At 57.3% G+C, this 20,144-nt stretch overlaps 9 protein-coding genes across 9 annotated transcripts in view; 5 read left to right on the forward strand and 4 right to left on the reverse strand.

The window, feature by feature from the left end:
* CHGG_00961 (uncharacterized protein) overlaps positions 1-2,377 on the forward strand; it is a gene marked incomplete at both ends in the record, with an annotated part of 6,996 nt that extends 4,619 nt beyond the window's left edge. Inside the window, 4 exons of the mRNA XM_001220181.1 lie at positions 127-244; positions 653-733; positions 839-1,778; positions 1,842-2,377. Of these exons, the coding sequence (XP_001220182.1) occupies positions 127-244; positions 653-733; positions 839-1,778; positions 1,842-2,377 (1,675 nt within the window). The remainder of the gene's footprint in view (positions 1-126; positions 245-652; positions 734-838; positions 1,779-1,841) is intronic.
* A 679-nt stretch (positions 2,378-3,056) lies between these two features.
* On the reverse strand, positions 3,057-4,705 carry CHGG_00962 (uncharacterized protein; the record flags this gene model as incomplete). Its single annotated transcript, XM_001220182.1, has 5 exons — positions 3,057-3,764; positions 3,937-3,989; positions 4,042-4,073; positions 4,487-4,578; positions 4,652-4,705. The coding sequence occupies 5 exons, from the start codon at positions 4,703-4,705 to the stop codon at positions 3,057-3,059; spliced, it is 939 nt and encodes a 312-aa protein (XP_001220183.1).
* Positions 4,706-5,360: 655 nt separating this feature from the next.
* On the reverse strand, positions 5,361-6,900 carry CHGG_00963 (cell cycle control protein-related; the record flags this gene model as incomplete). The annotated part of the gene is made up of 5 exons (XM_001220183.1): positions 5,361-6,014; positions 6,069-6,427; positions 6,489-6,557; positions 6,621-6,695; positions 6,864-6,900. 5 exons carry the CDS (start codon positions 6,898-6,900, stop codon positions 5,361-5,363), a joined length of 1,194 nt encoding a protein of 397 aa, XP_001220184.1.
* Positions 6,901-7,547: 647 nt separating this feature from the next.
* CHGG_00964 (uncharacterized protein) lies at positions 7,548-9,359 on the forward strand (the record flags this gene model as incomplete). Its single annotated transcript, XM_001220184.1, has 3 exons — positions 7,548-7,852; positions 7,943-7,993; positions 8,330-9,359. 3 exons carry the CDS (start codon positions 7,548-7,550, stop codon positions 9,357-9,359), a joined length of 1,386 nt encoding a protein of 461 aa, XP_001220185.1.
* A 1,343-nt stretch (positions 9,360-10,702) lies between these two features.
* Positions 10,703-13,007, forward strand: CHGG_00965 (uncharacterized protein; the record flags this gene model as incomplete). The annotated part of the gene is made up of 4 exons (XM_001220185.1): positions 10,703-10,791; positions 10,861-11,628; positions 11,946-12,359; positions 12,419-13,007. The coding sequence occupies 4 exons, from the start codon at positions 10,703-10,705 to the stop codon at positions 13,005-13,007; spliced, it is 1,860 nt and encodes a 619-aa protein (XP_001220186.1).
* A 772-nt stretch (positions 13,008-13,779) lies between these two features.
* On the forward strand, positions 13,780-15,170 carry CHGG_00966 (uncharacterized protein; the record flags this gene model as incomplete). The annotated part of the gene is made up of 2 exons (XM_001220186.1): positions 13,780-14,612; positions 14,723-15,170. 2 exons carry the CDS (start codon positions 13,780-13,782, stop codon positions 15,168-15,170), a joined length of 1,281 nt encoding a protein of 426 aa, XP_001220187.1.
* Positions 15,171-15,491: 321 nt separating this feature from the next.
* Positions 15,492-17,106, reverse strand: CHGG_00967 (uncharacterized protein; the record flags this gene model as incomplete). The annotated part of the gene is made up of 2 exons (XM_001220187.1): positions 15,492-16,793; positions 16,984-17,106. The coding sequence occupies 2 exons, from the start codon at positions 17,104-17,106 to the stop codon at positions 15,492-15,494; spliced, it is 1,425 nt and encodes a 474-aa protein (XP_001220188.1).
* A 720-nt stretch (positions 17,107-17,826) lies between these two features.
* CHGG_00968 (uncharacterized protein) lies at positions 17,827-19,316 on the forward strand (the record flags this gene model as incomplete). The annotated part of the gene is made up of 2 exons (XM_001220188.1): positions 17,827-17,881; positions 17,944-19,316. 2 exons carry the CDS (start codon positions 17,827-17,829, stop codon positions 19,314-19,316), a joined length of 1,428 nt encoding a protein of 475 aa, XP_001220189.1.
* Positions 19,317-20,060: 744 nt separating this feature from the next.
* CHGG_00969 (uncharacterized protein) overlaps positions 20,061-20,144 on the reverse strand; it is a gene marked incomplete at both ends in the record, with an annotated part of 2,166 nt that continues 2,082 nt past the window's right edge. Inside the window, one exon of the mRNA XM_001220189.1 lies at positions 20,061-20,083. Coding sequence (XP_001220190.1) covers positions 20,061-20,083 — 23 coding nt within the window. The remainder of the gene's footprint in view (positions 20,084-20,144) is intronic.

Consider the following 20,144-nt stretch of genomic DNA (forward strand, 5'->3'; position numbering starts at 1 on the left):
CTCCCCCCACCCTCTCACGTACCCCCCCCGCGCCTTGGCCTCGACATCCTCCCCGGACGCGTGCAAGCCCGCCGCGTCCCCCGCTGCTCCTGCCGAAGCATCTTCGCTCCGGATCGCACGCTTTAGAGACTCCGGCACGTGGGGCGGCGACGAGCGGGTCTGGGCGGGCGGGCCGTCCGTCGTGGCGATGGGGTTGCCCCGGCTGGAGTTGGTGGCCATGGTTTGGGGTTGGGTTGTGTTTGGGGTGTGTTTGTTTGGGATGTGGAGGATGGTGTGGTGGGGTGGTGTGTGGTGTCTGTAGTGTGTGGTACTGTGGTTGAGGTTGGGTTCGGGTTTGGGGTTTTGTGATGGGGATGTAGGGGGTTGGTGTCCGTCTCAAGGATGTTAAGATTATCTGAAGGAGAGGGACTGATAGTTGGTGGTTGATGGTTTAGTTTATTGGTAGGAGTTGGTGAGGTGGTGCAGTTGGGTGTAAGCGAGAATATTGCGTAGTATCACTGTGCCAAGGAACCAGACTTGGCAAACGTCACAACCAAGCACAGATTGGCCCTGGATTTGAACCTCGACTTTCAAGCTCCTCGGCGGGAGACCAGTCCATCGGCTATATAAGATAGTAATAGTGATGGGGAAAACCATTTTGCGGGTGTTCAAGCCCCGACCCACCGGTCCGTGGCCATTGTCCGCCATAACAGTCAACTTTGACCCGTCACGCGCCGCGGCAGCCGAGCTCAAGGTGAGAAAGAAAAAAAGAGAAGCAACCCTGAGACGCTTGAGAACCCTGCGATACCTATGAATATGAATGAGCCCACGCTAAACAGCTTCCGAGAGATGAAAATAGCGAGCTGCCATCTCCCGCGTTGAGAACTGGCTGGCATTGGGGCCCCGCTTCGGGCACCCGCCCCCGAGGGATACATACCACAGTGGCGCCGTCATCCTGGTGTCGCAGTCGCTGGCCGGCTGGCTACATGACGATGCCTTTGTCGCCCGCATGCTCACTGCCTCGGGCATGACCAGCGGCCAGGGAGAAGAGATATCCGTCCTGGCTGCCGCCGTCGACCAGGTCCCCGCTTACGATCGCCGCATCGACGCCTTCTCCTCGTCAGAAGGAATCTCGGTCCTGCGCGGAGAAACCTCCAAGCTGCTCCCCTCCTCCTTTGAGCCCGAGCTCGCCACCGAGGCCGATTCACGGCCCTCGCTCTTGTTCCAACGGTCACCCGCCAACTTGGCCGAACTGGCTGTCCATGTTCCTCTCGCCAAGACCCTCTTCTCCAGTGGCAGCCCGACTACGCTTGTCGAGAGCCGGTGGCTTGCCAACACACACCAGCCCCCGAGGCTGACCCAGAAGCTCAACCGGACAAGCCAGACCGTCGTCCTTCCAATAGAAGACCTGCAATTCGAAGCCCCCAACCCATTGACCACAGTGCGTCCCCATCTCGTCCCCGTGACGTCGCCGGCCCTAGTCCTCCGCAGCCTGGGCAACATCCTCTCGCAGATCGAAGTCGACGGACGACCGAGTCCGCCTTCACAGCAGCTAGAGTACATCATCCCCAAGCTCCTCCGAGCACCCCGCCGGCTCCGGGACGACAGCAGCCATGACGAAGCCCACATCGCCGTTTGGGCCCTGGTCATGCCTCCGAGCCGTACCACGAGGTACCTCGACCCGTTAACTCCGCTACCGGTCGACCGCTACGACCCCGACGTAGAATGGGCACTAGCCCGAGACACGGCCAAAAAACTAGACCCGCTCCTAATCTCCGGCTGCCGTCTCCACAAAGTCGGTAAGTAAACACCACCAGCCCCCCATAACCGCTAAGTCTACTTTCCCTAACCATGACCTCCAGTAAGCGGCGGCGGTGGCTGGGGCGCCAAGCAAGGCCTGCTCTCCCTCGACCCCGAAACCCAACTCGCCACCGACGAGCACCACACCCTCAACAACTTCAAGGAATCCTTCTTCCAAGACCCCAACTACCACGGCACCCCGCTCGACCTCCCCCGCCTCCAAAGCCGCCGCCCGCACGGTCTGGGCAACCCCGGCCCAGCCCACAGCCTGATCCCGCCCGGCTCCCTCGTGCAGTTCTTCGTCGAGGCCGCGTACCCGACCCCATCCCAGGCGCTCGCCGCCTGGAGCCGCGACTGGGACCCGGCCGAGTCGTCCGCGACCATCACGGGCGCGTTCGGCACCCCCGGCGCCGTCATCGACCCCTGCCCCGTCAACCCCGTCACCGACCACCCCAGCCTGTTCGGCGCCGTCTCCGCCACGGGCGTCTTCCTCTCCCGCGGTCCCATGCGTGGCTTGCCCGAGATTGCGGCCAAGCTGGATAGTCCGCGGTCGTACTTTGTCGCGCGGGCCAATCCGGGGCGGGTGCAAAGGGTGTAAAGGGTTGGGAAGCGTGTAGGCGTTCGACAGCAACGGCTTTGTTTGCCAGGAGGTGGATGGGTCGAGCTGTCTGTGGGGGATTGTTTGTTGTTGTGGTTGTATGTATTCAACAAGACCTCGGAGAGCCTGATGGTCCGCTCAAAGCAGATGCTGGATGCACTGCTGGCTTAGGCGAGCGCCCTGGGCATGTGTACGTGGTAGGGTGGATTGTACGAGTATAGATAAAACGTCATCTTTGGCACTTGAGACAGATCACCCGTTCCTTTCTCACCCCATTGCCAGATGTGTAAAGAAAGTCCAGGGGATAAACACTTGGAGGATGCCGGGCGGCTGGAAAGACGGTCAAAGGATGTGGGAAGCCAATATAGCTGATGAGAACGAATCTTGAAACCACAGAGGAATTCCTGCCAGAAAGATCAAAATATGGTTCCGGGCTCTATAATAAGGATGAGGTCGGCGAACCCCCTAACACTAGATAGTGTAACGTGCCAAACACCACAGCAGAGACGTGGCACAAGAACGGTGGGATAACTAGCAGAATTGGGCATCTTATACATGGATCGAAAGCCGGCCGTATGCTCAGAAATCCATCCGTCTATCTCCATCAAAAGCCCGTCCATGTCATAATAGTTCCTAGTCGAGATATACCCCCACCAATTCAATTTCGATTCCATCCCCTTTACTCGATCATGTCAATATCCTCGCCCAAATCCTGCTGCTGCGCGGCAGCACCGTTAGCGCTCCCAGCGGTGCCCTCGTTCTGCTGAGCGCCCCCACTTCCACCGGCAAAGTAATCCTCCATCTCGGCGTCCAGCTCCTCTTGCGTCTTCTTGGGCCGCCCGCCCCTCTCGGCCCTCTCACCGCCACCGCCACCGCCACCGCCGCCTCTGTCACCCCGTCCCCTGCCACCGTCTCTCCTGCCGCCAGGCCTCCTCCCGCCGCCATCGCGCCGTCTACCGCCACCGCTACCAATCGGACTCCTAGACCGACTCAGCCTCCCAGATCCACCGCCGCCACCTCCACCACGCGGTCTGTACCGATCTACACCCCTGCGGGCAGCTTCTTCATCTGACTCTCTGCCGGCCCTGCGCGGTGAGAGCGACCGGGACCTGCCCTGTCCGGGCACGGTGATGCGTTCCGCGAGCGGGCGGCCGGCACCGGTGACGACCGAGTCAAACGGGTTGCCGCGGCGCGACATGGACGGTCCGCTGGGCATGAGAGTGAGACGAATCGGCTGGCCGGCGGCGTTGGCACCGTCGTATTCTTGGATGGCCTGAGCCGCATCGCGGGGGGACTCGTACGTCACGAATGCGGTGCCTTCGGACCGGCCGGCGCGGTCGTACTTCATGTCGAGCGTCACGACCGGGCCGATGCGGGAAAAGAGACCCTGAGGAGAGAGAGGTCAGTCGTGGCGAGGGCTAGGGCTGAGAAGGAGGGAAGTACCTCAAGGTCTTCTTGGGTTAGTTCGTAGTGGATGTTGTCTACCCTGAGCTTGCTGCCCCTTACGTCGCTGCGGGAGTCAGAGTCAGATCTTCGAGAGCAGGTTGGTCTTGTCGTACCTTGACGGGTCGGGTGAGTAGCGGCGCCTGGGACCGGAGCGTCGGCTGCCTGTCTGCAGCATTAGGATTGACCAACAACGAGAATGCCATTTCTTTTGAACAAACCATGGTCCTCGAACTTGTCGTGTACCCACTCGCTGAACCACCACGTCAGTTGCCAATCCTCCTAACGCTAATCGGGGATACGTACGAGTCGAGGTTGCGTGGCGTGTCATCTCTGAAGGACTGTCCCGCCAAATGAACGATCGGGAGCGTGTTAGCCGGCAAGATTCAAGCTGGAGCGGTTACCTTCCCCCAAGTCGCGATCCGATCCGGTTTGGCCGAGGTGGCGTGCATTCAGCCCGCCGCGAAGCAAACACGCGCACACAATGTCTTGCGCATAGCTGCGTCGTTCGAACCATGTGCTGTATGATCGAGGGGAAGAACACGAGGGGAGGAGAGAGGGTTCAATCAACCTAGCCGTGTTCTTGCCCGACGGCCAAATCTGAGCACTCGTGTACTTCTTGACTAGGTGGCACGAAGCTTTGCCGGGATTATCGTGGGTGCGTACCTTTCTGACGCCATCTCTAGGATAGTCGGATCTGTCACGACGACGGCCACCGCCGCGAGAACCTCTGCTGTTGTTCTGCAGCCTTGTGTTAACTGACCGCCGGATAATAGCCACGATTGATTGTCGAGTGCAGCTGGGGGGGGGGCTGGTAGGTTTCTGACGTACTTGCTTCCGATCCCCGAGGATATCGTCGAGACTTCGGTCGAGGGCGCGATCCATTGTATGCGAATGATCAGGAATTGCGTTGTCAATGGTATGTGACGTTAAGTTGTTGGAAAAGGTTGGAGAACGGAGAAGGCGAGTTGAGCCTGCCTGCCACCAGGATATGCCCCACATAACTATGTACCTCTTTGTCCAAGCGCCAACGGCCAGCGGCCAGCAGCCAGCGGCCAGCAGCCAGCGGCCAGCGGTCAGCTCGGCATCCTGGGCTTGACCACCAAAAAGACACTCACACCATACGGCCAAACAATGGTTAAAGTTCATACAGTTGTGGTATCAGCCTAGGTCGCATTTTTGGTAACCTCCCTGACTCTGCGTACATATGGCACTAAAAAGCCGGCAAAACTAGAGAAAAAAAGAGCAGACCAGCCTTCCTTGATAGACACCGTAGCGCCTACACCGTTCACTAATTAAGGTGCAGGCGCCAAAACTTCTATCAACTATCAGAGCTTTTGTGGATGACAACCAGATGCCACGCCCCCACAAAAAGAGCGAAAAAAGAAACCCCTGCAGCCGAGCAGCTCCCTCCTCTTTCTACCAGAAGACCGCAGCACGTCCCCCGTCAGTACTATGTAGGTTGCGGATGCCGATGGAATGGGAATGTGTGAGGTATGCTAAGAGAAAGAGTATATGATGTCCGAGTCGCAAAGGTCGCTTAGATCAAGTCCGCCACATTCATCGGCATCTCCTCAATCTGGGTGCTGTAGAATTGCTCGATCTCGCGCATCATGCGCACGTCATCGGCAGTAACAAAGTTGATAGCAACACCCTTACGACCGAAACGGCCGCCACGACCGATGCGGTGGATGTAGTTCTCCCGGTTGGCGGGAAGGTCGTAGTTGATGACCAGGGAGACCTGCTGGACATCAATGCCGCGGGCCAAGAGATCGGTGGCGATCAGGACACGCGAGGAGCCGGAGCGGAACTCCTTCATGATCAGGTCACGCTGAGTCTGGTCCATGTCACCGTGCATGGCAGAGACAGTGAAGTCACGGGCCTGGAGCTTGTCGGTAAGCCAGTCGACCTTGCGGCGGGTGTTGCAGAAGATGACGGCCTGGGTGATGGTGACGGTCTCGTAGAGATCCGACAGGGTGTCAAGCTTCCAATCCTCCTTTTCAACAGCAATGTAGAATTGCTTGATACCCTCGAGGGTGAGTTCGTCCTTCTTGACCAAAATGCGGACAGGGTCGCGCATGAACTTGGTGGTGACCTCGAGCACGTCCTGAGGCATAGTAGCGGAAAGCAGAACGACCTGGGTGGACTGCGGCAGCAGCTGGAAAATGTCGTAAATTTGCTCGGTGAAACCGCGCTGTTCATTGTTAGAGGAATGATATCAAGGTGGATGCCCAAGATTCCAACTTACCGAAAGCATCTCATCGGCCTCGTCAAGAACGAACATCTTCATCTGGTCGGTCTTGAGGATGCGCCGCTGGATCATGTCGTGGACACGGCCGGGGGTGCCGACAATCACCTGGGGGCCATCCTGAAGGGCCTTCATGTCGTCACGGACACTAGTGCCACCGATGCAGGCGTGGCATTCGATGTTCATGAAGTCGCCGATGGCAATGACGACCTTCTGGATCTGTTGAGCAAGCTCACGGGTGGGAGCAAGGATAAGTGCCTGGCACGACTTCACGGTGGGGTCGATCTTTTGCAGGACCGAGATAGAGAAAGTAGCCGTCTTGCCAGTACCGGACTGAGCCTGGGCAATGACATCGTGGCCTGGTTGTCGTGTTAGCGGCCGATGGTCATGTTTCCTCGACAAAGGGATGACTTGTCTTACCCTTGATGACCGGCATGATAGCCCGCTGCTGGATAGCAGAGGGGCGCTCGAAACCGTAAGCATAGATGCCTTGGATATGTCAGTGGATGTCCAATTGCCACCGCAGACCGCCGTTGGAAAGAGAGCTCTTACCGCGAAGCAGCTCAGACTTGAGGTTCATGTCGTCAAAAGAATCGACCGTCTCATCGTAGTTCGACTCGATCTGTCCTATAACGCAAAGGTTTGTTAGCGATCATGTTCCGGTTTTTCTCTCGCATATTTTGTGTGCAATCGTCAGGTGGGGGCGGGGATCGAAGGACTGGTGAACTCTTGTCGCAGTGCTCGTCGACAGTCGCAATGCAATCTCCTCGCCGTGAAAAACAGGAATAAACGCACCCTCGGGGACATCCTCGAGTCCCTTGTCAGTGGCCATAATTGCGGTGTTGTGTTCGCAAAAATTTCCAGATCCAAGCCCGGCTTAGATCTAGAAATTCAGAAGATGATGGTGGGGTATCGAGAAAAAAATCCGCAGGCGACTCGTCGAGTGCTGCAGAATGTATCGGTAAAAAAGAAAGTTTACCGGAAAACTATATAGACTCAAAGTTCCCAGTATTCTAACTGAGAACAAGTGAATCTATGAAAGGACGTGGTGATTGAAAGTTTGGTGATTCCTGAAGTTGTGGTGATCGAGAGAGGAAAGCCTGACCTGGGGTGGACAGCGATAAAAAATTCCTTTTGGCGGGGCGGAATCAGCAATGGCCTTAGGCAGCAACCCCGCCCAAGGCCAAACAAGGTTAGTGGGGCTTATCGATTTTTTTTCCTCGGTGGCGCACAGGTCAAAAAAGTCTTATCAGTCACCCATCCCACCCCCCACCAGCCAGCCAGCTCGGCGGCGGGTAGCAGCTGCAAGCCAGAACCATCATTCTATTTTTGCCCCGCAGTCCATGACGATATTTACGGTTTTCAACTGGAATGATGATGTCTTGATCGGTTCGGTTTTGGACGACACCACCACCAGCCCTATGAGGCACCTACACAATACCTCCACGCATACTTGACGCACATACTCGCCCCCTCATCATGCTACCCTCGCGTCAGCGGCAAAGTCGGAGCTGCGCCTTCGAAGAGGAGGGCGATGGGAGTCAGCCATTGAGTCACCCGGTTACAGTCATTCCCAACAACAGTCAAGATGAGCCCAGCCTCGGTTCTTCCGTGCCAGCACACCCCTTCGGTGTCAAACCGCTAGGCAACAAGTACTTTTCGAGCGGCGGCGAGGACGCTCGGAGGTCCCTAGGCGTGCTGCAAATTCTGCCAGACGAAATGCTCATGCAGCTGCTGGAATACTTAGATGCGCATACTTTGAGGCTGCTCGGCTATACATGCAAGTTTCTCTTTGCGTGCTGCATGGCTGACGACATATGGAAGGCAATCTTTTTAGAGTAAGTTATTCACATCTGAACCCTGTGATATGGCAGTAGACTCCGCCGCAACACCGAGTACGAAGCAGAGGTGGGTAGAGTGTCAGGGTAGGTATGTTGATTTTCGTGTGTTCGTACTGGTTGGGTTTCAAGACTCGTTCAGGTCACGGCTGCGGATTCGTCCTTCCACCTACTAGCCTTCCCTGGTTACGTAGGTTGTTGCGGAACTTTGCCCTTTCGTCCCAGCCAAGCGGCTCATTGTATCGGTACAAGGCGTGCGGACATCTGTTGACGGTGCTCCAGATCAGACCTTGGCAACAAGTCCGTTTTCGAGTGGCGAGGAACCTGGAGGGCGACGGTTCTGAACTTGTCTCCTGGGCAGAACATACGGGTCGACTGCAGTAGTGTTTTCTCTGATTTGTTGCACCGCCCGTTCGTCTGCAGTCATATCTCCCTGAACCAATACACGAAGAACATTCCGGCCGCGAACGAGATTGATCGCTTCGAGAATCTCTCCTACGAGGAATTCGCGGGGAAGTGGAGCAAGAAGCCGTTCATTCTCACCAAATGCATCCAGGCTTGGTCAGTCACCGAGTCATGGACACTGGAGAGCCTCCTCTCCCAGTACTCGGATGTCGTGTTCCGAGCGGAAGCGGTGGATTGGTCGTTCAAAACCTACCATCAGTACATGCGCAACAGCCAGGATGAGAGCCCCCTCTACCTGTTCGATCGGAAGTTTGCCGAGAAGATGTCGTTGAAAGTTGGCAAGGAGGAAGGTGCGGCATACCAGAGGCCGGACTGCTTCGGGCCTGACTATTTCGAACTCCTCGGGGCCGAGCGGCCAGCCCACCGGTGGCTCATTATCGGACCCGCGCGCAGCGGATCTACCTTCCACAAAGACCCCAATGCGACGAGCGCCTGGAATGCCGTCATCCAGGGCGCCAAATACTGGATCATGTTTCCGCCGTCGGCATCCGTACCCGGCGTGTTTGTTTCCAAAGACAGTAGCGAGGTCACGAGTCCGCTGAGCATTGCCGAGTGGTTGCTGGAGTTCCATTCGGAAGCCCGCAAGTTGCCCGAGTGCAGAGAAGGCATCTGCCAGGCGGGCGAGATTCTTCATGTCCCGAGCGGCTGGTGGCATCTCGTGGTGAACCTCGAGGACGGAATTGCTCTCACACAAAATTTTGTGCCTGAGACTCACCTTGGTGGTGTCATGTCCTTCCTGAAGGATAAGGCAGACCAAGTGTCTGGGTTTGAAAGCGAGGTTGCGGACCCGTATGGTCTTTTTATCAGCCGCTTGAAAGAAGAGCGACCTGACTTGCTCGAGGCGGGGCTTAGGCAGTTGGCTGAAAAGAAACGCCGTTGGGATTCCGTGGTGGGCGATGACGAGAGCTCTGGAGACCAACCGCAAAAGAAGAACACGGGGTTTAGCTTTGGGTTCGGGTTCGGAGATGAAGACGATGAGATACCTTAGGTAGGATTTATCAAATATTCAAGGGCGCATAGTTCTGTGACACAGTTCGTTATTGAAGAAGGGGAGGGAATCCTCGAGCTATTTGCAACATGTGCATACAGAATACATAGAGATTCGGGGTAAACCGCACGGGTTATGACCCCCTGCTTGGGTCAGGTTAAACTGGTGGGTTGGGAGGTCTCTCGATAGTTATAGGTATGGTGTGTGGTGATGGTTCCTGTCGTTGAACTCTCACCATAACCAATCGCTGGCTGTTTACATATTTTGACCTTCAAAAAGTAACAGGTCATGTAACTACCTATGGAACTACGTGCATGACCGAGGTGACCGAGGTGATGGAAGACTTCTGTTCGTGGAGGTCAAGTTGCATCAATCACAAGCCGACCTTTCAGCTCGGTCGCCGTGGTGCCATGCCATAGGTGGGGATTGGGCTCAGCCAGCAAAAGAAAGGTGGGTTGGGTCACAGCGGGGCGCCTGACCAACGCACTGTGTGACTATAATCTCTTTTTGCACTGTAATCACAGCCCCACCTGGCCCATGGCGGCCCCCAGAACCCACCACCTCAGCACCTTGCAGCCCAGTCCTCAGGAGCTGTCCGGATAGCGGGTGCCCCAGAAGATCTCCTTCCAGTCCGCTCCTAATTTCGGTCGCAGCTGAACACGGGGGCTGTCGAGGCGCTCTCGCACTCCTCGCGTTCGATAGGCAATAGGTAGTGATCGGCTTCTTTTCTACCATCTTACGTTTCCCTTCTCTTCTCCCTTGCGGGGGGCCATTGCTACCGCCAACTTTCTTTGAACTTTGGGGTTCTCCCAACATACACCACCGTGTCGCGTAATCCACCGCCCCGTTTCTCGATCCCCTGCTCGCAACCGCAACTCCCCCCTTGGAGACCATAGTCGGCACCCCTCGATGACAACATGCGACTAGATATCCACTACTACCGTCATCTCTACTCTTTTTGGAACACGCATCGTACCGCGCCTGTGTTGTCGCAGTGAATCGTCAGTCGTCCTGCCGCTCCGACCCCGGGGCTCGCGGCAGCCAGCTCACCGACTCCGCTCGACGCTCGACGCCCGACATAGCTGCTGCTGACCAGACACATACCACATCCATACGCCGTGCCCAGTCACGCTTCCTTCCCCCCTCGTTACTTCGATCGATTTTCTTTGTGCTTTGTTTTTTTCGCCTTTGATCCGATTCACCGATCGTCTCAAACATAATACCTTTGACCCCAACGTCAGAGTAATCCCCAACTACGTTTCTTAGCCACCGAGTAAACCGCCGTTTCCACGACTTTTGCCTACCTACCCACCACGCCCTCCAACCCTCCGTTGGCCGAAACCATGGTCTCCGACGAGACATACGAGATCTGCCTCCCGATTCTCCAGGACCCCAACATCGAGGACGAGGACAAGACGGACAGGCTCGAGGAGTTGCTCAAAGTGAAAACTAGCTTGACTGGGCAAGCGTTAGAAAATGCAATATTAGACGCATTATGGAGATACCGAGAAGGAGGGGGGAGCGCAACCTCGCCGCCCCCCATTCGGCAAACCATCCTGCGGCGGCCGTCGCCGGCCTCGTGGCGCGGCTCTGGAACCCCGCTCTCGAGTTCACCTCGGCTGGGCGTGAGTCCTCTTGCCCCGCCGGGCTTCATGCCCACACCGTTTAGTCGGACAAAGTCTTCGACTGCGTCCCCTTTTGGCTCGCCGCGGCCGTCTCCCAGGCTGGCGTTTGCTGCCCCCGTGCCGCACAGCCCGAACCTGAACGCCTACCAATTTGCCAACGACGACACCCCGTCGCAGGAGGTCTTCGGCGACTACCAGTCTGACAATGTGGACTGGCTCGTGAGCGATGACGCAATCAGCGTGACATCTTCGGTTGGCGGCTCTAGCGGGCTGAACGTGAGCGCGCCCGAGTTTGTTTCGACGCAGCAGCAATCGGATATGACCCCTTACGACATGCTGCGGTCGATCCTCGGCCAGACCAAGTCGGACGATGAGATCAGCGCCGCTCTCGCCATGCACGGCTACGACCTCGGCGCCACCGTCGCGGCTATCATGGAAACGCAGGTGCAGGACAACCTTGCGTTGGCTGCTCAGGCTGAAGAGAACCGAGTCACTATCGGAAAGACCTTGAGCCCCGATGGCCGCCCGGGCACCCCGGCAGACCAGCAGAAGTCTGGCGTGATCTGCAAGTTCTATCTTTCCACAGGCCAGTGTCTGCGGGCCGACTGCCGATTTAGCCATGACCTGAGCAGTCATATCTGCAAGTGAGTTGCGGGAAAGCCCCGGGGCTAATTCGGAACTGACATGGCCTAGATACTGGGTTGCGGGCAACTGCCTTGCCGGCAGCACCTGTATTTTCTCGCATGATCCCTCGCATCTCGTCAACAGGCTACACATCGATGGCTCCGGCACGCCCCCAACACAGCATGCCACGGTGAACCTGCAGGACTACAGCAACTTTCCGGCGCTCCAACCGGGCACGCCAGAGCAACTCTTTGCGACTACTGCCAGCTACCCGACATTGGGTGTGACCCCTCCCACCGGGATTCAAGGGTCATCATGCCTACCCCGACCGGCCCAGATCTCGGCCAGGCAGCCGGCATCAGCAAAAGGATAACACCCAGTCTGCCCCTTCCCCTGATGATGCTGATGCATTCCCGTCACTCGGTGCTGCTATAGTAAAGCAGGGCAAGAAACACCACGGTAAGAGAGGTGGCCATGGCCACGGACCTAAAGAGAACTTTACGCCGAGCACGCTGGCGGACATTGTCAAGATGTCGCCAACGCCGACTCCGGCTGTGCCAAATCGTAGGGCTCCCCGCAACGGCAGCTCGACCAACGTCCGCAACGGGGAAAACAGCGCGGCTGCCCAGGCGATCCCGAACCCGAAGCACATTCCATGGCTTGAAACTGGTGACAAGGCCAACAAGGCGTATCTCAAGGCGAGACAGGAGGCCATCAAGCACGGTGGCCTCCGGAACAAGTTTCTTCAAAGGTTTGTCATGTAGCCAAAGGAGGATGCAGCGGGATGGGTCAAATACTGACATGAAACAGTGCTGCTCAAGCCTGGAATCGTAACGATGCGCGAGCCGCCAAGGCGCTCAGTCTGCGCGGGCAGAGCGAGAATGATCTCATGCGGAAGGCTCATCGCGAGGCGGCCCAGCAGCTATACGAGGAGCGGAACAAGGCCAGGGGTGACTGCCCCGAAATCTACGTGGACCTGCACGGGCTGCACCCCGAGGAAGCCGTCGAATATCTCGAAGGCATCCTGACGGAGAACGCTTCGGAAAGCCGGCCGATCTATGCTATCACGGGCACCGGTCACCATAGCAAGAATGGTAAGGACAAGGTCGGCAAGGCGGTCCGAGGCTTCCTCAACGAATGGCGCTACGCGTACCGCGAGTTCTCGGTCCCCGGCGACCGTAACAGCACCGGGGGGATTCTGGGCATCGACGCGCGCAGCTGGGACCGCACGCTCTCGCAAGACGGCAAGGCACTGATGAAGAAGGACGAGGCCAAGGAGGAGGTGGATATCCTATCCCAAGGTGTCGAGATCGGCGAGGGCAAGGTCAAGCTGCTTGTTAGGGACACGTCGGCGACCAAGGAACCACCCAAGGGCCCTTCGGGTGCCAGGGGCAGGTGACAAACGGACATCGGGGTGGGTTTACTGGTGCCTCCTCAGGGGGCCGTAGCTACACCTTTAAACAGAAAGAAGTAAAAGTCTTGAACTCGAGATATGAAGCAACCAAATGACCCCCTGCGCTAATCCATGCCGAGAGAGAAGTTGACAGTGTGGGCCTCGCCCTTGGCAATGACGTTTCCGGGCGGGATGATGTAGCCCCCTGCTGATCCTACAGTGCGCAACTCACAGCCTTGCACCTCTTTGGCTTCCCGATGTTGCATGCACAGCACCAGTGTTGTTAGACTTTGCCAATCTAAATTCTCCCGCTGATGTATGTAGATCCAGCATAGGGAGCCTGCATAAACTCTGTGCCACACCGCACCATTGGAACTGGTTGGTCTGGGCACGTCAGCTCTCTAATCAGCTCTCAAAGCGAGGCCCCGTGGCTGAGTCTGGGCCAGTTCCGACCCGCCGGACCCCTGGCAATCTGACATGGAACCTCATCAACCCGTCCCTTTTTCTTGTTCCCGGCACCTTCTACTTGGACCGACTCCAACACCAAACACCAAAGCAACCAATTCGAATTCACGATACCGCTACATCCCACAAGACCTACAATGAACATCGACACCCCCGATATGCTCAAGTAGAAAATGTGTTTGCGACCAGAAACAGCACGCCCTTCCCGGGACATCGCCGACCCGGCTCCCCCGGTCACATCCGTACATAGACACGACCCGGCACAAGCAGCAGGATCAATAAAATAAATAAACCAACGTTACCACCCACCGCGATGCCTCCCCCCCAAGGAGACGACGTCTTCCACGATGCCTCCTCCAACCGAGCCACCTCTCCCCCAACCATAATCACCACGCGTCCCTCCACCGACACGCCCACCGAGCTCAACACCAACAACCTCCCCCCTCCCCCCTGGACCCCGCGCCCAAAAACCCCTGGCGTCCGCCGCCTGTCCCCCGGCCGCCCCGGCACCGCCAGCACCACCCACACCACCGCCACCACCATCACCACCCTCACCACCACCACCAAATCCTTCCTCACCACCACCCTCACCACCCTCACCTACCTCTACCAGCGCTACACCCACTTCTACGCCTCCCTCCCCCTGCACTACCAAATCCTCGTCTCCCTCTCGGGACTCCTCATCCTCACCCTGACCATCCTCCTCCTCATCTACTCGCACACCATCCTCGTCGCGCTCGGCGCCGCCGCGCAGACCTGGCGCGCGCGCCCGCTCGGCTGGCTGCCGCTGTGGTTGGCGACAGTCGCGACGGGGTTCCCCCCCTTGATCGGCTACTCGACGTGCGTGACGCTGGCCGGGTTCGTGTACGGGTTCCCGGCCGGGTGGCCGCTGGCGGCGAGCGCGACCGTCGTGGGCTCGGCGGGGGCGTTCGCGGCGAGTCGCGGGGTACTGAGGGGGTATGTGCAGCGGTTGGTGGGGGCGGATGCGAGGTTCGTGGCGCTGGGCCAGGTGCTGAGGAGGGATGGTTTGGGGGTGTTGGTGATGATTAGGTTGTGTCCGTTGCCGTATAGTTTGAGTAATGGGTTTTTGGCGACGGTGGGGAGTTTGGGGGTCGGGCAGTTCGTGTTGGCTACGTTGGCCGCGACGTAGGTTGATCTCTCTCTCTCTCTCTCTCCCTTTTTTTCTTGACTTTTGTTTAGTTCTCTTCGCCGTCTAACTGGTGGTGATGGCTCCCCCACTAACTGACCAAACACAGGCCGAAACTCCTCGTGCACGTCTTCATCGGCTGGCAGCTCTCGCAGCTGGCCGAGCCGGGCGACAAGATGAGCGGGGCCTCGCGTGCCATCAACTACATCAGCATGGCCGCGTTTGGGCTGCTGGGTTTCAGCGTGGGGCTGTTCATCTACCGGCGCACCATGGCGCGGGCGGCCGAGCTGGCGCGAGAGGCCCAGCTCGAAGCGGGCGAGGCGCTCCTGGATGGCCACGACGAGGTGGAGGAGGGCATCACGGGCGACGATCTGGAGAGCGGGCGCATGGTGGATCCGGACGAGTTGGATGCTGCCGCGCTGATGGATGACGACGATATCTCGCTGTGGGATGCCTCGGGAGATGGGTATCACGATAGCTGGGACGACGAGCCGGCGGGCAACGGCTTTGGGTCGAATGGGCGCGGGAAGGGAGGCATAAACGGCGCAACGAAATAGGTATCGTTGCCAGATTCAGACTTGGCGGTTTCAGAGTTCTGCTGGTTGCTCGGTTCTCACACAGTGGCGTTGGAGTTGACAGGCGTTTACCAGGTACGTAGGGTTGGGTGTGAATAGAAGGAACAACAGTTATTAGAGGAGTAGCATTATGCAGTCTGTAAAGGTCAAATAAACATTGTGTTGGAGTATATCTTGCTGTAACCATCGACGAAATACCTCCCAGAACACCCAAGTGGTATCTCCGGTACGCTGCCCGAACGCCGTGCTCGCGAAACAATAAACCACCAAAGAAATCACCGAACCACGCCTACCCCAGAGTCATCAGTGTCCCTGAAACTGCTTCATAAACTCCATGGCTTGCTCCATCGGGTACCCAATAAAGACAGGGCCGGAAATGTTGAAAACAACCTGCGGGCGATCGCCCTTCCCCTCAGTTGATGCCGGTACCTCGGGGAGGTTAACAAACGTGGGTTGCGGCGTGTTCGGCGGCGGTACCTCGATCTTGGGTGGGGCGGCCGGCGCCTCGACCGGAGCATCCACCACGACATCCTCTCGCTTTGCTCCCGGGAACATCTTGGTATGATCAAACGGGCATTTTCGAGGGCCTATCGGTTCCTTAAGCGCCCGCGCAGGGTCGCCTACAGGCTTGGGTGATGGCTCACGCTGCCGAATTCCCGCGTCCAAGGGTACTGAGATCCCCCATGGCCGGCTAGGCGATTCCCCAACCCGCACGTCCCTCATGGGGCGGTCAAAGCGGCTCTCGCGCTCATCACTTACTGATGTTTTGTCGCTATCTGGCTCCGGATCACCCGCCACAACCGTCTGTGTCCAATCTTCTACTCTCTTGGTTGACGCTCTGTCGGAGTCCCTCTGGTCCTGCCTTGAGGGCGGCATCATCGGACGGTGGAGATGGCTCAGGTCCTTGACCATGCTCACAAGGCTCCCGTATTTGGCATCGAGCTTCTTGATCTGCTCCTCGTTTTTCTGGTACCGCCTAACGCAGACCTCATGGCTTCGAGGGATCGAATGCTTGTGCGTTTCAACGTAGTGGGCAATTTCTTCAGGCGAATGCTTGTCTAGGAAACGAATCGGGCACTTGGATGGAGCAGACACAGACGGATCGGCCGTCTCGTTGAGCATGGCAGCGCAGATGGGGTCAGATGACTTGTGCGGCGAGTGGTCGGCTGCGCCAGCTGGGTCCTGAAGACTGTCGACCCGCTCAACGCCCTCGAGAAGGCCGCCGTCTTGATTCGGCAGGGCCGAGAATGGGCAGGCTAATACGCCTTTCTTGCCTTCCACGGTGAAGTCCTTTTCGAGGACGGTCGACACCGATGTTACGATATCCATGTCTAGTGACGTTGGCTGTTCGTCGGCCTCCCCGGTTTCCCCGCCTCGGTTCGCACTGACGATGCCGGCCACGAGTTCCTGAGCAGCTTTGCGGCCCGCCCTGATAAGCAGCGCGACCTGGTGCTGGCTGTTTCCGGGCTGGCTACGTTTCGGCAAAGGTACGGCCGAGGTTGCCGCCGCGACAGGTTGGTGAAGATCTGGGGGCAGCTGTAGCTTTACCAGCGTCTCGGCTACTTCGGGCACGGCAGGCGCGTACTTATCGGCGAGGTATTGGTACTGTCAAGCTTCGAGTTAGCTGACTGTCTGACTCAATTCGCGTAGTCGGAGAGTGTGAATTGGTTAGGATCAGACACTAAAGTTGTCTCCATTTGCTGTCATCCTCTTGGGAGACAGCTCCAGATCTAGAGCTAAAGAAATCATCACGGAAGCGGCGGGAAAGGAAAAAAAAAAATAGCATTCGACATACCTGTTCGTGCGCATAACGCAATTTGTGCTCTAAAATGGTCTTGCGGTCAATCAGCGACTGAACTTCATCCGAGAGCGCAACAAAGGACTCGGTCAGAGTCTGGATGAGTTGGATGTTGCTCATGTCACATTAGTTGCGCCAGTTGCTCGGGCAGCTTCCAAAGTTGGTTGGTTGCATGACGAGCTTGCGAGCTGCGCCTGCAGGCTTTTCCGAGTTTTGGGGAGAGCTGGAAGCCCCACCATCAGTGGCAGGCACCACGTTAAGCCGTTCCGTGCCCTCGGCAATAACTCACGTCCAGTGGACCCCCGTCCCGGCCCCACTCCGATTATGCCGACCTGCTGTTGTCGATCCCCGCTTCAATAAGCGGGGGCCGTTACGGATTACAGCCAAACACCCCGGATTCTGGGCTTTAAGCCTTTAACTAACTCTCCAGCACAACAAGCCGCCAGATTTCCACAGGATATTATTTTCATAGTTTTGTTGTCTTTCTGATCTCTTGTAGGTTTGGCCATTTCCTTGCCGTTTTACCGTTACCCAACTAGCAAGACAGGCAGCAGCAAGGGCGCCCGTCAAGTCCCAAAATCGGATTTTGTAATTTCGGGCACTTCCTTCCCAGACCACGAGCAACTGAATACATCTGATTCGTTTGTTCTTTCTAAGTCTCAATGTGTCCTTGAGTTGATTGGTCTGTTGTGAAGCTTCAATTACCCAACAACGCCTAAACCCGAGATCGCACATCAGACATTACACGTCCCACAACACACGTCCCACAACACACGTCCCACACCACACGAAGTGCAAGGGAACAGTTATCGTCCATTGAAGCAGGCAACCCGTCCAAACATGGCTGCTATCCAGGCCGCCCGACTCCTTAGCCAGCGGGCTTATGTTCTCCCCGGTAGGAGTCTCTCTAACCACTGTCCATGTCTTTGCTTTCTCCCTTTCACTTACACATACTAGGTCAGCTCCTCGTCACTGAGCTCTTCTTCGAGGTGCCAAAGAACTACGCCCGTCCAGAAGCAGGTACCCTAAAGCTGTTCGGTCGCAGTGTCAGGAAGAATGAGCGTCCCATCATCCCACTCTCGGCCTCGGACTTGGCAAGCAAGGAGAAGCTGCCCTATCTCGCCTACCTCGAAGGCGGACCGGGCTTTGGAAACCGTACCCCGCAGACTCATGCCCTGACCCATGTTGCTCTCGGCCGTGGTTATCAAGTGTTGTATCTAGACTACCGCGGCACCGGGCTCAGCACACCCATCAACGCTGACTCTGTCTTATCACAAGGCAACCCCCAGGCGCAGGCCGACTACCTAAAGCTGTTCCGCGCCAATAACATTGTGCGTGACTTAGAAGCTGTTCGACTCTGCCTGACGGCGGACTTTGAAGAGGAAAAGAAAGCTTGGTCCATCTTCGGCCAGTCCTTCGGCGGCTTCGTCAGTCTGACCTACCTCTCCAAATATCCCCAAAGCCTCAGGGAAGCCTTTCTGACGGGCGGCCTCGCCCCGGTCAAACGCACCGCCGACGAGGTCTACACCGCTACTTACAAAAAGCTCATCGAGCGCAACGCCGCCTACTACAAGAAATACCCCGAAGACATCGCCGCCGTCCGCCGCATCGCCGAACACATCCAATCCCAACCCCACACCCCCCTCCCAGCCGGCGGCAACCTCACCGTCCCCCTCTTCCTCACCCTCGGCCTCTCCTTCGGTGGTCACGGCGGGCTCGACGAGATCCACTCCCTGATCCTGCGACTCACCGCCGACCTCGACCAAGTCGGCCGCTTCACCTACACCGCCCTCGCCGAGTTCCAAGCACACATCTCCTTCCCCACCCACCCCGTCTACGCCATCCTCCACGAGGCCATCTACAACACCAAGCGCACCGGCGCCCCGCCGTCCAACTGGGCCGCCCAGCGCGTCGGCCAGGCCCTCAAACCCTTCGCCTGGCTTGCTAACCCAACCACCTTCCTGCAGAACACCCCACCCACGGAGCCGCTATACTTCTCGGGCGAGATGGTGTACCCGTTCCACTTCGACGGCACGCTGGGGCGGGAGCTGGCGGTGCTGCGGGCGGCGGCCGACATCCTGGCCGCGACCACCGAGTGGGACGAGGACCTGTACGACGAGGCGCAGCTGCGGCGGAACGAGGTGCCTGTGTATGCCGTCAGTTATGTCGATGACATGTATGTGGATTTTGAGCTGGCGAGGGAGACGGCGGCGTTGGTGAGGGGGATTAAGGTCAGGGAGACGAATGCGTGGTATCATGATGCGGTGAGGTCCAAGGCCGATGAGGTGTTTGGCACGCTGTTTAGGATGAGGGATGATTGTATTGACTGAGGGAGGTTGGTGCGCGGTTGTGCGTAGTATGTAGGGTGATTGGGATAGGTATGTAATAGACTCCTAGTCCAGGCCCCAGGTTATACCATGTAGGTAGGATATGTTATCCAAGCACTGCAACCTGCAAGACATTAGACCTCCCCCGAACATCACAAACGCGTTGCCATCATCTTGTTGACGGGCCACCCAGCACAGTGTCAAGTTGTGATTCACGGCGTTGGCCACACGAGTACCTTCCCGTGCTATACATACTCGGTCCGCGCGCCTAATTTCCAACGAGGACCACCGCCCACCCCAACGGGTGGCTCAGTGGTTACCAGCGGTGGTCCTCTAAACCCCGGGTCGAAGTTCGCCTCCTTCCGATATCCAAAGGTGGTAGGTTCGAGCCCCCGGGGTTTCGGAGCAAATCCCTTAAAAAAATAGGGATTCCGTAACCGGACCACCCTCCCTCTCCCAGGCAGCTGACTTAACGCACCTAACTGGTACCCAATGAGAGGGGGCTGGCCGGTGAGCTTTTGCTATTTTTTTGGCCGCGTTGATGAACCAGTTGGCGGTGTTGTTGTTTGTCTACCACCATCCGAGTTTCCGATTTTTCTTTTTAGGGTCGGTTGTTGATTTACCCTTTCCGTCCCCCATTTTATAAATTCAAATCGCAGATAGGTAACAACTCCGGAAACATGTCACAGGAAAGAAACACGTCGCGAAAAAAAGAAGAGTAGCTGCGCAACCAAAAACACGCTGGTATCATACTCGCATTCCTCGCTTCACTGCAAAAGCCAAGGAAATATATTCCCGTTCCACATCTCACCCCAAACCGAGCCATAGCGA

Source organism: Chaetomium globosum, genomic scaffold (genome assembly GCF_000143365.1).
Source record: "Chaetomium globosum CBS 148.51 scaffold_1 genomic scaffold, whole genome shotgun sequence".
Lineage (NCBI taxonomy): Eukaryota > Fungi > Ascomycota > Sordariomycetes > Sordariales > Chaetomiaceae > Chaetomium > Chaetomium globosum.